The following is a 13,061-nucleotide window of genomic DNA, read 5'->3' as shown; positions in this document are numbered from 1 at the left end:
TGGTGAATTTAAAAAGGGGACCGAAAGCGTAACAATAGCAATAAAATTAGATTGAAATCTCCAGCGATTAAGTTGCCTACATGGTTTTTACTCTTGTGTTACGTTTCCCATGGGACTACTCAAAACAGCAGGAACTTCTCATCACAAGTAACAGCACCAGAATCTAGAGCACCACAGTTTAGTTCACCTAAATTGTATCAGTGCTAAAGGAATTCTTTTAGTTTAAGGTACTTTATGTGAATTGGGTCATGTTATGAAAAAGTCAATAATTAATTCAAAAGCTCTGGAGCAGTGTTTCTAACAGGTCTTTTCAGTTCTACAGATATATTTGTTCTTTCTGATGGTTCACATGGAAAACAATGCAGAACATTGCTTGGTGCTTGACACTGTTTCGTATTAATGCCTCCCAAAAACCTTATTGATGCTCACACATTTTTATTCATCCAAGACACCTCACTGATAACGCAGATGTATTTGCATGAGTAAAACCAACTCATATTCATAAAATAGAAACCTATTTGTGCAGGTAGGAAAGCATAATTAAGTTTTCATGTTTTATTAACTGTCTCCTCTCATTGACAAAACATATTCTCAGCTGGTGTTTCAACTGGCAAAGCTCCACTGCCTCCAATGGAGCTCTTCCAATTCACATCAGCAGACGATCTGGCTATGTCCTTCACTTTAATGTGTTGGCATCATTTTCTTAGGATCTTTATCTCCCCCTAATTAGTCAGACAAAATCTATATGTCACAAGAACTGTTGGCGAAAAAAATCAGGATTTTTTCTCTTCCCCCAATATAAGAAAGAAAAATAGAGCAACTGTTCTTTTCAAATGAAACATGGGAGAATGAACTAGTGACCATCTTGTGGTTTTTTGATAAATTAATCAAATGTTAAATACAATGTAATATCTCTCTCTTTCACCTCCCACTGCCCTTACATACATCATGCAACTTACTTACATTCTACCCTTATGCCGGTTCTATGCAAATTGATTGGGTGCCACACCCAGCGATTAAAATTGACTCAGGTCACTACTTTACATCATTAGAAAACTCCATGAACATTGGGCAGTTATATTTCATTTACTGCTTGATCAAACAGATATGACAGCTTGCTAGGTGATTTGGATTTGCTACTGCACCATAGAAAAATCCCCAGATCATGCATTTTTATGGCGTAAATGCAGCCAGTTTATTGGAATGTACTTGTGCACAAGACTCAGGATCCATCTTCACTAAGGATCCAGTTTTGCTGCTGACAGTGCTGCTGCTGAGATACAAAACTCCCTGTGTAGCTGAAAATGGGATAAACTGTTACTGGATTATAACGAGACTCGAGCATATGCCAGTGGACTCTTACTCATCTAGATGGTCCCACTGACTTCAAGGAGAACATGCAGATTAGTGCCTCAGTAACAATTCCACAGCATAACCATCTAAAGGGTTTTTTTAATTCCAGATTGCTTCAAGAAACCCAACCCTTTGAGGACAGGTTCTGCCACCTTTCACATGATGAATAGTAGCACACTGGGACTCAGTTCCTGCAGAGCAATGTCCTACCCATACTAATAGGGGCAGAATCATGACATATTTCTTAATGTTAATTTGGGGCCCCGTTATGCCACTGTTAATCATGTCAGTGACCATTTAATCATGCAAATAATTGCATTGATTTCAGTACTCACATGAGGAAGTGCTCACCAATATTTGAAATGCACACTTGGGGATATAGCTTCACAATCCATTTGCATTTCTATGTGTAGCACAGTTAAGAGTTATATCATTTCTAATGGAAAGCGGTCTAATTAATTTTTTCAGAGAGAGTCGTTTCTTGCAGGTGTTTTCTTGTCCTTGATTTAATAGAGGCCCAGTGCTCCCCCTCCCCTTTTACAGCTTTAATGATACAATATTAAAAAAATCTAGATGACTGAAAATTGTACATTAGCTATAATTTTATGCAAGAGCTCTTTCAGTACTTCCATTCCATCAGATTAGAGTAGATGGATGACAAGTACTTTTGTAGACCTCTTAATAATTTCCCTCTGTGAGTGAATCTGACACATAGGTAGATGTTCTGAACAGTTCATTATCTTTGCTCATATTCCCAAGTATGTGTGATACGTGTTGTTAAACAAACTCATCCCCATTTCAGCTTGACCGTGCCATAGGTTGAACTTTTGGATGTGAATGCAAATCTGGCTTAAACAGAGAAGATGATTCCAAGCAATTTGAAAGTTGCTTATATGATAATTCTCTTAGCTCCAATACTATGTTCATAACCCCTTCAAAAAAATCTAATTTTCAAACTGAAATCAGATGTCAGTTCAGAATGTGACCTGTCTGGAAAATAATGTCTGGTTAAAGGATAACAAAGGACCATCACGCCCCATGACCTATTATGGCAGAAGGTGAGCAGCATCTCCTGAAGGCACATCTACTCAGCACAGCGCTGATTATACTCAACTACGCCTCTGACTGCAGCAGATTGGGTGACATTCTGCGTATCAGCCATTCAGGAATCTGTAATATATTATGAAGATGACTTAGAATATTGGACTGAACATAAATATTAATGATACAACTTCACTATTTAATTTTGCTGTTGTTTTTGTAATGCTAACAATTGTAATTCTGTTAGTTTCTACTGCCTGATCTATACTGGCAGAAGTACGTGGTCATGCAAAGTCTGGACAACTCGAAGCATCAGTAAGGACAGTGTTACCTAGCCTGCAGTTAAAGCTGTGAGAGTATGAAAAACTGTTTAATTTAACAAAATTTCTTTGTGTAAATCGTATACATCATATCAACCTTTCCAAGGCAGAGGTATTTCTTTATGAAGAAATCTATATTACATACAATGGGAGGCACTTGCAAGCAGGTGAGTCCTTTAAAAGATCTTACTATGCTTGAGTCATACTTTAACAAACAACTCTCCAGAAGACAACAGGAACAAGAAATAACTGTGTGAAATGGTTTACACTCAGTGTCCGTGGGACAGAGTAAGAATATAGACATTGAGAAGCACATGACTAAAAAAAATCCCCTCTAACATGCTCTAACAATCAAGGCCCTGCAACAATGCATGGTGTTCAGCATTTTAAGAAGTAATAGGTATGACTTGGAGCCACTGTAAAAGCTTTTTGGAAGTGTCATTGGTCCATAGTCTGGATTGATGCCATCCTCAAGTAGGGATTTAAATGGATCAATCTCAGTGCTGAAATTATTAAAAAGAAGCATATATTTTAAGTCAGTTCTGCTTATAAAAGGTAACACTCAGAACGGTGTTTAAACAGCACCAGGACAACAGTGAGTTTTGTCTTGTTGCAAGATAATTTAAATCTGTATCGATAGATGCCTGATAATGAGAACTGAACCAGTAAGGCCTTGTACGGTTTTGTTTTTCTGCATGCTATCAAAAATGGCCCTCTCTAATGGTTTATACTTCTATCTGCCCTATCAATTTAGTCTTTGGCAGAATAATACAGGACAGGATGGAAAAACATCCCATTGAATAAAATAGCCCATGCACTAGGCAGCAGTTTTTTCTGCTTTTATCCTACTTCCATGTTAAGAAAACATAATTCTATAAACCTGTAATGATGGTGACTCAGCTACCTCTCCAGGTGACTTACACAGGAACTTATGTTCGTATCTCACCTGGATGGCTTTTCATTTTATGTTTTGACCACGAACTCCCATGCTCCACTGAAAGCAGGCATTATTATCCTCCCTGAAGACTCTAAACTAGTACTGCAATGTTAACATATGATCTCCATCCATCACTTGTCACTTCCTTAAGCAGGGATTATGACAATTAATTATAAATAATGAGAAATCCTGATACATCACACCTCTTTATATATCAAAAATTAACTTTCTCTTGAGTTGTTCTCTCTCTGGGACCAGATTGGGATGTTCTGACTGTATCTTTAACTGTCTTGTCTTGCTCTTTAGAAGTCCCATCAAAGGTCTCCTGAAGGTCTTGTTGTCGAGGCTATTTCTACTCCCCTTATATACAGCCTTTTGCTATTACATACCCTTTTGTTATCGTATATCCTCTTCCCCTGCTGATAGAGACAAGTTCACTCTTGTCTTTGAATATTCCTTCCACTGAGATTCTCAATTTCCTTTGCAACACTCCCTTCTCTGATGAATATGCTAATTTTCCCCTTTGTGTCTTCCTCAGGAATTTTGCACATTCCTGATTCATATCACAACTTGCCTCTACTTCTTTAGCGACAAAAAATTCCACAATCACATTTTCATTTAGAGAAACAGATTCACAATAATAAAGTGAAAGTGAAGTATAATTGCAGGCAGTTTCTGCTGCACCTAATGGGCACTACATGCAGAGCTTTTACATATGACAGGCTTTGGCATGTAGGAACTGGTAGTGTTTCATTGTAAAAGCTTGTGCAACAGCACTACTTGTCCTTTCTCATGCAGTGTTAGTAGCAGGGTGTCTTTTTAAATTACTAGAAGTGACTAAAAAAATTTCAATGTTCATTTAAAATAGGATTCCTTACAGGAGGCATTTAATGTCATGGACTTACTCATACACAGTTGTCCATCCATTTTCATCGCTTTTGGTTGCTAAAAGCCCCGTGTTTCCAGGATATGTCATCAGAGCCAGGTTGTAGCCTTGGGCATAAACTCTTTTCAGAACCCCATTGCTGCTTATTGTCAGCCAGTACACCTGGCCCCCCGGCACCACGACCCACAGGGGCAGCCCACTCGTGTCTCTGCGGATGTGAACCGAATTCCCATTGCTGCTGGTGATGGTGCCGATATCCCCTTCCCCGCTGTAGGTGAAATTGTAAATGTAGTCCCTCGTTATGAGGTTGAGCGTGTGCAGGTGGGTGCCGTTGATGGTGAACTGATACAGTTCTTGGTCCGCTGGCGACGCAATCTCATACATATTCGTGTCACTGAGGTGAGCCTTGTTTCGGCTGACTGCACGGATGCGAACATTGCCAAGGTCTGCTACATACAGCGTGTCATCAGGAGAGACTGCTAGAGAAGAAGGTGCTTTCAGCTTTGCATCTTTGGCATATCCACCATCACCTGGAGAAGAAACGATAATTTTAGTAATCTGTAATGTCCATATTTAAACTGATCCCCTAAACCTGACACGCTGCTTCTCCTCAGTATCATTTACAGGTCAATAAAACAGTATCTTCTTCCAACTAATTAAATCCCTATTATCTAAGGTTGGTGCAATTCTAAATTAGTCTCAATGAGGACAAACAAGAATATAAATTATCTAATTTACAATAGTTTTGCCCTGCTGCTCAGGAAAGCTTTAATGGCAAAATTGTGAAAGAAAAAAAAAAAGACACCTGAAGTTTCATTCCCTACTTTCTGTCTGTTGGCATGTAGTTAAAATAGAACTGTGTTATAAATAAAACAAAGAGAAAATAAAACCCGGTAATTCAGCTAAAATGACACTGAAGGAAAGACTAGTTTATACTTACTAAAAACTCAACATTACAGGAAAACAAAACAATAGCCAAAAAGCACCTTGAGAAACCACCCCTCCCAATATTACTTGATAATTTACTTGGTTTGTGTATTTTAAGGTTTGAGGAGGATATTTGCATTATCATGGGCTGCATATCACAATGACTTTACACGAGCAACATTTTCTGTAACTAGCAAGAAAGCATATTAAACCTCACTCTTAGAGAAAAACACATTACTGTTTGTACTGCTACCCTTCTCCTGACTCAGAAATGAAGTTTGCTGGAGAGTTTGAGCATACCCTATGCTTCCTTAGAGATGGACCAATTAGCTGATCTTTCTGCCAAGCTGACCCTGTCTTTCACAACCCAGCCCTGGCACAATCATTAGATTTGCCAGAGTTTTTCATTTTTCAGCACTGAGGGTAGTTTCCCTCAGTAGGAATCCTGAACAGGATTCTTTTCAGCACTGGTCTACCACAGCTGTAACTGAAGCTGGCAGCACTTGGCAATGCACACGAGGCTTTGATTATCATTACAATGCTGGGTCAGCAACACACCTTCTCTGGAAGACCATTTACATTTTTTTTTCTCTCCATTCTTGACATACTTAATGTTTTCTTGTCAGTAATTAACCTTTTACTTGAAATGAGAGGCTTAAGAATTATGATGACATTATGAAGCTGAACACAGTGGTTCTTAGAGATGACAAGATGACAATATACTGCACACCTCTGTATAAGGGAATGCTGTCCTTTGTCCCATTATGAAATATGTTTTTATGAAAAAAAAAAAGCCACAATCTGTCTTAGTGCATTCAGGGGAGAGAAGCTGTGTTGCCTGAGAATGTCCAGTGGTGCAGTGAGGGCCTGGCACTGGCTGGTCCAGTTTAAAACACAAAAAGAAATTCTGAACATTAGGTGTTTACATAATTTTGCTGGTTGCGCAGCGCGACACAAGCAATGAGAAGGCATATGCTAATGTTTTTCACTTGATGTGAAACACCTTGGTACTCTTCTTGGTGAGAAGGGCTGCCTGATTGGGATCGAGTGCACCCTAAGTAAGTTCACCAACGCCACCGAGCTGTGTGGTGCGGTCACACGCTGGAGGGAAGGGATGTGCCATCCAGAGGGACCTGGACAGGCTGGAGAGGTGGGACCCTGCAAACCTCATGAAGTTCAGCAAGGTCAAGGGCAAGGTCCTGCACATGGGTTGGGGCAATCCCAAGCACAAATCCAGGCTGGGCAAGGAGTGGATTGAGAGCAGCCCAGCGGAGAAGGACTTGGGGGTATTAGTGGATGGAAAACTGACTGTGAGCCAGCAATGTGTGCTCGCAGCCCAGAAAGCCAACTGTGTCCTGGGCTGCATGAAGAGAAGTGTGGCCAGCAGGTCGAGGGAGGGGATTCTCCCCCTCTACTCTGCTTTCATGAGACCACACCTGCAGTTCTGTGTCCAGCTCTGGGGGCACCAACATCAGAAGGACATGGACCTGCTTGAGCAGGTCCAGGGGAGGCCATGAAGATGATCAGGGGCTGGAGCACCTCCCTTATGAGGACAGGCTGAGAGAGTTGGGGTTGTTCAGCCTGGAGAAGAGAAGGCTCCGGGGAGACGCTATAGCGGCCTTCCAGTACTTAAAGGGGCTACAGGAAAGATGGGGAGGGACTCTTGATTGGGGGGTGTAGGGATAGGACGAGGGGTAATGGTTTTAAACTGAAAGAGGGTAGATTTAGATTAGATATAAGGAAGAAATTCTTCACTGTGAGGGTGGTGAGACACTGGCACAGGCTCCCCAGAGAAGCTGTGGCTGCCCCCTCCCTGGCAGTGTTCAAGGCCAGGTTGGACGGGGCTTTGAGCAACCTGGTCTAGTGGAAGGTGTCCCTGCCCATGGCAGGGGGGTTGGAACTGGATGATCTTTAAGGTCTCTTCCAACCCAAACCATTCTATCATTCTATGATTCTATGATCCAGTAGCATTTAGGTGCAATTTGCATTGGGGCTGGCACCACCTTCAACATGGGCAAATGTAGCTGACACAGAAAGGCAGATTTGGAGATAATTTTGAACAGTGTGTAATCTCAGTATGAAAAGAGGAAAAGCTAAGGCCACCCTGAGGCTCCTCCAGGGCCAACTGGAAGACTCATGCCTTTGAATCCAATGAATTAAATCCACAAAGAGCTGCTCATAAGGTTTTTGGCTTTCCAAGGAAACGGAATCATTGCTCGTCTCTCCTTCCCCTTGTCACTTTGCTAATCTGCAGCTGTGCCAGGGAATCTCAACAGATAAGAGATAGGAAACAACTAGCATCTCCTTACCTGAAAAACAGTCACAATTAGGATCAATCTTGCAGTCACAATCTGATGGGGCTCCAGCGATTATAGAGATCTCACCGTTGGTTGTGACTTGTTGTATACGGTTGATCTTTCTTTCATCTGTCTCTGCAATGTAGAGTATGCCACTGTGAGACACAGCGATTGCCCTGGCTGACTCCAGGGTTGAATGGATGGCCACCTTGCTGATGATGAAGTGGTCGATGCCTGGCACCTGGCAGTGAATGGGGCGCCCTGCAATAATTCGTACACGCCTGTTCTCAGAGATCTGCAGGACAATGTTGTTGTCCAGGACATACAGTGAATTGTCTAGGGGGTTCACTGTGAGGTCTGTTGGCCACTCTAATCGCACCTGGAAAAAAAAAAAAAGAAAAAGGAATGATTAAGGAAGTAAGGCTGTTTCATTCTACCACCTCTGATCACCATGTCATCAAGGCACTCAGTGGATTCACCCAGCACTGCTTCTCTAGTATGTACCTTCAACTGGGTTTGGCAGAAGGTTTCAACAAGCACACTCTTTTCTGAGGTCCAGCTCCAGTGTGGAACAAACCTTGATTTGAAATGTAATTTAGCACCCTCTGAGAGGTATTTGAACAAGTCCATTAAGGTGGGAACTTTATTATGCTTATGCAGTCATGCAAATAAAAACACACACTTCATGTCATGCAACATCAGCCAGAAAATTTTCCAGGTCTGAATGTTATTGTTTCAAGGTTGCAGTCAACACTGGCAGAGTGGAAAACAGTTAGAGGCTGTCAATGTCCTAACATTTTAATTGACTGTTAGTACAAAAGGAAAATGACATACTAGAAGAGCACGACACATTTCCACAATTTATTTACTAAGCAAGAAATGTTAATAAGACTTATATGCCATAAGATATATAAGCTTGTTAATTCTTTGTAACAATAATACACCAATATATCACACTTCACATGAAACAGTAGCCAAGCTGTAATTACTTATAATGATTTTGCTTTGTGAAATTCAGTATTTCAGTCATGGATTAAGTCAATTCTTCATACTTAAGGTTAGCTTTTTGCCTTATTCCATGCAGGTGAGAGTGCCAACCAAGCAAAGTTTCTAAACCACGCTGGTGGAAATACTAGAAGAATGATCTCGCTCATCTGATACCTGTTGCATCAGGATCTGGAGGAATTAAACGTGCTCCCAGTTAAAGGTGGGGTTGCCTGTCAGCCTGAAAGACAACCAGTATGTAGGCTGCTGATTGTAGCATGTACTGCCAAGAGCTTCAAACTCCTCCTGTTGAGAAAGCTCAGTAGGCACTGCAGGATCGCTGAATTGGGAAACAACAACGGAGTACAGAGTAGACTGGTCCCTCTCCCCAGCTAATGGCCAGTGGAGAATTTGGACTGTAGCTTGCCTATGGAAAGGTCAGAGAACAACTGAGCCACTGAGGTTGCAAGACAGTCTATTTTTGTCTGTCTCAGGATGCTTTGTTTGTTATCCTTTATGAAGAGATGGCTGCTTTTATCTGAGTGGAATTTTTCTGGACTAAATATTTCAGTCATCAGGAAAGAATAAATACTAGGCTAAAATGTAACAGTTTTATATGCTTTCTATGTCACAGAAGCTTCTATTATTTCATTTACTGATTTTGTTGCTGGTTTTGCTCATTTTTCCACTGTGCTAATTAGAAGACCTATGAATGTAGAGACCGCAGATGCTAATACAATGCTCAGCACTGAGGAATAACATATGGTGGAGTGTGCGGCCATCACAAGCCACCTGCTTGCCTGGGGTCAGCTCAGGAACCAGGCTGGAGGCCAAGCCTCTCCCTTTCTCAAGCATCAGTATTTCCTGAATAATCTCATTTCCAGAAGTACATTGCTGGTTTGATAATTGATGTTTTAATAAAGTGAGGGCATTGTGGCTACCGTGTCTCGTCCTGCGTGGTTACATGGTGCACCACACAATTATGAAGGCTCATGGAGTAATCGAACTCCTTTTTGTGCCCAGTCCATTTTACTAGACAGCATAGTAACTGGCATTAAGACTAATGCTATTGGGTTCAAGATCTCTTCTGAACCAGGTGGTACAGTCCTTCCAAATGATGATAAATGTAGTGAAACAGTTGGAAACAGATTTCTCCCATAACGGTGCTGATTTCTGTGTGTGTGACCGCCTGGATTCCACCCGCTGCGCTAGGGCTGGTTTACACACTGCTGTTAGCTCACGCTTCAACTGAGAGGGACACCAAATAAAACTGTAGTTAGCATAAAAATCTCTACAAGGCTATCTTGAGAAAAACTTGAAAAAAAAAATACTTGCAATGTACTTTTCACGCAGAACAGTTGATTGCTCTATCAAAGTAAATGGATTATTTTTAATGGGAAACAGACACCTTCAACTTTAACAGCCTCCTTCGCAGAGTGCTCTGCTGTAAAAATAATCTTAGATTAAACGTAACTAGATTATTAGTGATAAAAACTTTGGGCTGAAACTATCTATTTTTGCCATAATGACTCTGCATGGCACCTGCCATGTCTTATTTGCTGGTTTTCCTTTGTGGACCAGTCACACTGCCTCTGTCCAGTGAATAATTTGAATTCCTCCCACTGTGAAAGTATGTGTGGTGCCTTGCAGATAAGCAGGGACTAGATTGGGCCAAAACAACTTTTTCTCTGGTTGATTTGAGGTTGATTTGGTTTACTGAGATAGAATAAACTTTTATGCAGCTGTCCATTTCACTTGCAGAAATGTGTCTAAAGCTTAGTCTTCACAGCTGTTAACTGCAAGAACATTTGTTTTCATACTGGTCACATCTGTAAATCTAGCTGCATTATGGTAAAAATAAATAAAATTTTAGTTGGGAACATCTAAACAATTTTCGTTATTATGCCAGAACTGTTGCCTAGCTCTCTGCTCTGCAAAGCTAACAGAAGGTATGGCTACGGCTTCTCCTTCTGGGGTTTAAAGCAGTCATGGATGTATTAATGGTTTAATCCCAGTTGAAATATTACAGCTAGCATGTACCTGTCTGGAGACTGCAGCACAAAAACCAGCTGCTGCTCACTGCAAGCTCATGCTAGTGCAACTGGAGGGGAAAAAAATGGTGAATAGGCCAGTTAAAATCAAACATACACACAAATACAAACCCCTGAGCATTCCTAATCTGAAGAATAATTTCACAGATCTAGAAAAAACCTGCACTGTCCTTGTCAGGATGAGGTTTCATGGCATCTTAAACTGATGTAAGCTGGGGTTTGCAGTCCCACCCCATCCCTTCTCCCAGTGCAGTCCCCAGCAGCAAGGCCAGTGTTTATGTGCTCCTATAGAGAGCAGGTTCAGGACAGTTTGTTGGCTAAAAACTAATCACCTAAATCAGCTTAAGCTGAAGTGTAACTGCACCCTCAGGTTCACTGTTATCTTGAAAAGTCACTGGCTGTTTCTTTTCTTTTAAAGCAAGCTGCCCTCTGGCAGGTTTCTGTGACCAAACCATCAGTTGTGCTTCATTCAAAGCCAATAAACATATTACAAAGAAGCACTTCAATCCTCATCTGATGTAACTGTGCCTATTAAAAAGCTTTTCCTGACAAAACCTCAGTTAGGATTAGAATATTAAATCAGTTAATATACTTCTTAATTTGAAGCAGTACTTTACAAGACCCTGTAAAAAGTCCTCTCCCATATATGTACATTTTTCTTATAACTCAAAATTGGGCCAACTGCAAGTGCTTTTTCTTACATTTAACGGGCTCTTTCTTTGAGCAGTGTACAAAAATGGCATTGCCGATTATCCCATTATAAACAAACAGACAAGGTTTGTTCAGGAGCATTCAGTACCCCACACTCCTCACAGACTGAAATTTCCAGGTGACAGTTCTGGTTTGGTTCACAGGAGACTGAGTATATGCAATGGAAATCACTGCTGAAACAAGTGAACCCTTGAGCAATGAGACCTTTTGCACATAAGTATTAACATGTCAACTTTTCTGGGAATTCAGCATTTAACTGTCAACATAAAGGCTCCAGCTATATCCAATAATCAATCTCTGGTTTGAGAAGTGCAAAATTAACACCTACTGGTTTAGCTTTCTAATACATTTTTTCATGTCAAGTGTTCCGGAAAACACAAAGTGCACTAAGGTGGCTTCAGTTTAAATGAATTTTCACTGGGAGATCTACATTTAGGTAGTTAAATAGCTCTCAGACCTGAATGGTACTTTTTGTCTTTGTTTCTTTCTTGCAAAATATACATGTGCTTGTATAACTATCTACCTACCTATCTGGTTTCGAAATATTTAAATATTTTTCCCACAGCAAATCTTTACAACTAAATAAATAGCGTGAGTTTTTTGTAAAGTAGCACTGATAGGAAAGCCTGCACTCATATACTTCTTAAACATACACGCCCGCACATGTACACACATTTAAGTGTTAGTTTGTGAAGAATCCTGTTTCACTTTTGGTTCTGACCATATGGCTAAAACTTTCTGCATATTTTGCATGACATTTTACGGCTGTGGCATTTTTGGTACTATTTTAAACAAATCGGATCAAACAAATTCTACTGTTCATATCAAAGTAAGAAAAGTAAAGAGGGAAAAATTTATCCTTGTCTGCAGATACCAGTTTCAAGAGCTTAACTGTTTGGTTGTGGGGGTAAATTTCAATGGGATAAGTTTCATTTATCATGGATTAAAAGAAGCTGCATAAATCCCTAAAAAGGCTTCACCATTGCTTTGATTTCTTGCCATGCATTGCTTGTATATTTTGATTCAATTTCATGTAGTAGCATGAAATTCATGCCAAAATTTTTCTGATAGTCCTGACTGATGGATTACTTCCTATCTGTACCGCTCAGCTTCGAGCACTTCTGTTTATGCTACCTTTGCCTTTATTCAGCTCTATGATATGCATTTGCAGACCTGACCATAGCCTCTTCCATATTTCTCTTTAGCTGCTAACTTTGTTTTTTCATCTCCTCTTATTTATACTCACTTCATGTGTTGTTTCCAGGCCAAACCCTTTTACTCACCACAACGTCCTTCTAAACAGCATTTTTCTCTCTTCCCACTCAAACCCTTCTTTCTCCTTCCTTCTGGGAAAGAAATGGCTCCAAGGAAGGACTCACACAGGTGGTCCATTAGGAGAGAGCATGTAGTTTACAAGGCTGAAGGAGACTGGTTCTGCTTCCCTGAACTTTTTACAGGATGTCTCACTACATATATTTCTCTCTATTTTCTCACAGTTGACAACTATGGATATTTTTTCATCATCTTCTGTCAGTTTGCTCTCACTTCTGGGCT

The 13,061-nt window shown here is 40.6% G+C and overlaps 1 protein-coding gene across 4 annotated transcripts in view; it reads right to left on the bottom strand.

The window, feature by feature from the left end:
• Nucleotides 1–13,061, bottom strand: part of TENM1 (teneurin transmembrane protein 1) — a 348,074-nt gene that overhangs the window by 23,193 nt on the left and 311,820 nt on the right. For all 4 annotated transcript variants that reach the window (XM_074882528.1, XM_074882531.1, XM_074882530.1 and 1 more), the window contains 2 exons: nt 7,774–8,140; nt 4,557–5,067 (listed from right to left, as the gene is read on the bottom strand). In XM_074882528.1, the coding sequence (XP_074738629.1) occupies nt 4,557–5,067; nt 7,774–8,140 (878 nt within the window). The remainder of the gene's footprint in view (nt 1–4,556; nt 5,068–7,773; nt 8,141–13,061) is intronic.

Source organism: Strix uralensis, chromosome 13 (assembly GCF_047716275.1).
Source record: "Strix uralensis isolate ZFMK-TIS-50842 chromosome 13, bStrUra1, whole genome shotgun sequence".
Lineage (NCBI taxonomy): Eukaryota > Metazoa > Chordata > Aves > Strigiformes > Strigidae > Strix > Strix uralensis.
Note: the sequence above shows the minus strand (reverse complement) of the source record. Positions and strands in the feature narration are given on the sequence as shown.